Raw genomic sequence first — 2167 nt, 5'->3', positions numbered from 1 at the left:
CTGGGAGCTCCCCACTGCCACATCTGGCTTCACTTTCGTTTTCCAAATGAGTTTATTAGTTTTGCCATTTTGGATATGGCTGGATTGGCCCTGGAAAGACTGGCCTGAGAAACATTCTTGACAGTTCAAGTAGAAACACCAGACATAGATTAGCTTGAGCAGTTTAGGACCATCCCTCTGAACCCCTCCTGCACTGGCCAAAGTGTCGGACTGTCATTTCCCCCGTGAAGAGGGAGGTGCTTTTCTTGGTTTTTCTTGATTTCACTGGCAGTCATGCTCTGATTTGGAAATCTGCTTCTGTATCTCCTTTGCCTGCAGGCTGGTGGCTCTCAGGTCATCTTTACCAACCCATTGGAGATAGTAAAGATTCGCCTGCAGGTAGCTGGAGAGATCACTACAGGACCCAGAGTCAGTGCCCTGAATGTGCTCCGAGACCTGGGACTTTTTGGTCTGTATAAGGTAGGTAGATTTCCCTGGGTTATTATCTCAGTAGAGAGGTGGTAATGTACTCAATAGAAATGTGAAAGAATGTGTAAACCAGACTTATCCTGCCCCCCTCACCCCCAAAATGGAAAATCAAGCTTATCCAGCAGGGTAGTCCCTGGAGCAGACAATCAGACAAGGAAAAATCAGAACACTTCTATTAGAGGCAGTGGGATATACAGACATGCTCTCCTGTTGTCATCTTCAGGCTTTTATGAAGCCGTCGGCAGGGAGGCCAGCACTGCAGACCTGCTGGCTTCAGGCTTACAGGCTTTTATTTGATGGCAGGTTTGGGAAAAGTTTCTTTGGTGTTCTCTTTGGGCTGGTTTAGGACTTCAAAATAGTCTTGTTTATTTCGAGTCTGAGTTATCTCTGTTGATATCTTCCCAGTAGGAACTTCTCTTTGTCTTAATAATTTGACCAGAGTGAAACAGTAGTGGAGTTTAGTAGGATTCAGGTTTTTAAGAAGTTAAGTGGAGGGATTTGTCAATAATGAATTCCATTAAAAAACAACAACAACAACAACAAAACCCAGTGTACTGTACTTTAGCAAAATGCCAGTCAACAGATTCCTTCCCTGCAGGTATACTTACTCCCATCATTACAGATCAGATGTAATGGAGCAGAAGCTATTATTTTTCTTAAACAAGGGAGAATATTTCTTTCCATTCGTTTGCCTCATATAACGGGGGAATACATAAATTTAGCTGCTATAGACAACTGTGTTTTCACAGCATCTGATTTATTTATAGATCCATCACTGTAGAAATGTGTAAATTGACTTTTGTAGCAGCAAATTAAAAATGAGAAATTCTCTAGATTAGAATCACACAGCTACCAGGCTCTTAGGAGACCAGTAAACCAATGATGCCTGTCTTCAGAGAGTTTTGTCCATTCCCTCCCTTCCACTGCCAATTTCCATCTTTTTTTTGGAATTCCCTTTGAGACTGAATTTAATATTGTTTCTCTCTGTATCGTCCTTCAGAAAATTCTGGAGGGTTTTTTTTTTTAAACGTTTGAGTTTGTCTTTTAAAAAGACCATTAGAGAAACAAGAGCCAAAGATCAAGTATTTGCCTGACGAGGTAAAGCCCCGGGCAGTAGAATAGTGTGGGTTACTGACCAAGCTGAGGAAGGTGTTCATTTTGACCTCAGCCACTGACTGAGACAAGCTGTTCCTGGGTGGTTCTCTACTCCCATGGAAACCGCTTGCTAAAATACTTTATCTGGGTTTCTCCTGTACTCTCTTTTTAGGACATGGGGAAGATTGGTGGTTTCTTTTTCCCCCTGCCTTTTCCACTGCCACTACTTATAAATTCTTACCTGGCATGTCAGGGGCTCTAGCTAATGTTGATTCGTTTGGCAATTTATTAGTTTTGGGGGCTGCCTTTGCTGATTGCTTTGGAATCAAGCTATTAATATGGGGTTTCCAAATCTGTCCCCTTCATCCCACACACATACCCATCAAAGCACAACAGAACAAGCAGCTTAGAGGTTTGAGAATTGAATTTTCATTAACCTTAAAAACTGACTCTATACTGGAAATGCCAGAAAATTTTTGTCAGAATAAAATCGTTGCCCAGTTAACTAACTTGGGCTCAAGGATCCACCATCCTTTCTTAAGCTTTTAGCCATCTATATTTCCCTATGTCCCACTTCTCCCCTTTGCCCTTCCACATGAGTCCC

General features: G+C 42.1%; 1 protein-coding gene across 1 annotated transcript in view; it reads left to right on the top strand.

Moving 5' to 3' along the window:
- Positions 1-2167, top strand: part of SLC25A12 (solute carrier family 25 member 12) — a 75172-nt gene that overhangs the window by 68000 nt on the left and 5005 nt on the right. Inside the window, exon 14 of the mRNA XM_006921188.2 lies at positions 319-459. Coding sequence (XP_006921250.1) covers positions 319-459 — 141 coding nt within the window. The remainder of the gene's footprint in view (positions 1-318; positions 460-2167) is intronic.

The sequence above is a fragment of the Pteropus alecto genome, unplaced genomic scaffold (assembly GCF_000325575.1).
Source record: "Pteropus alecto unplaced genomic scaffold, ASM32557v1 scaffold3, whole genome shotgun sequence".
Taxonomy (NCBI): domain Eukaryota; kingdom Metazoa; phylum Chordata; class Mammalia; order Chiroptera; family Pteropodidae; genus Pteropus; species Pteropus alecto.
Note: the sequence above shows the minus strand (reverse complement) of the source record. Positions and strands in the feature narration are given on the sequence as shown.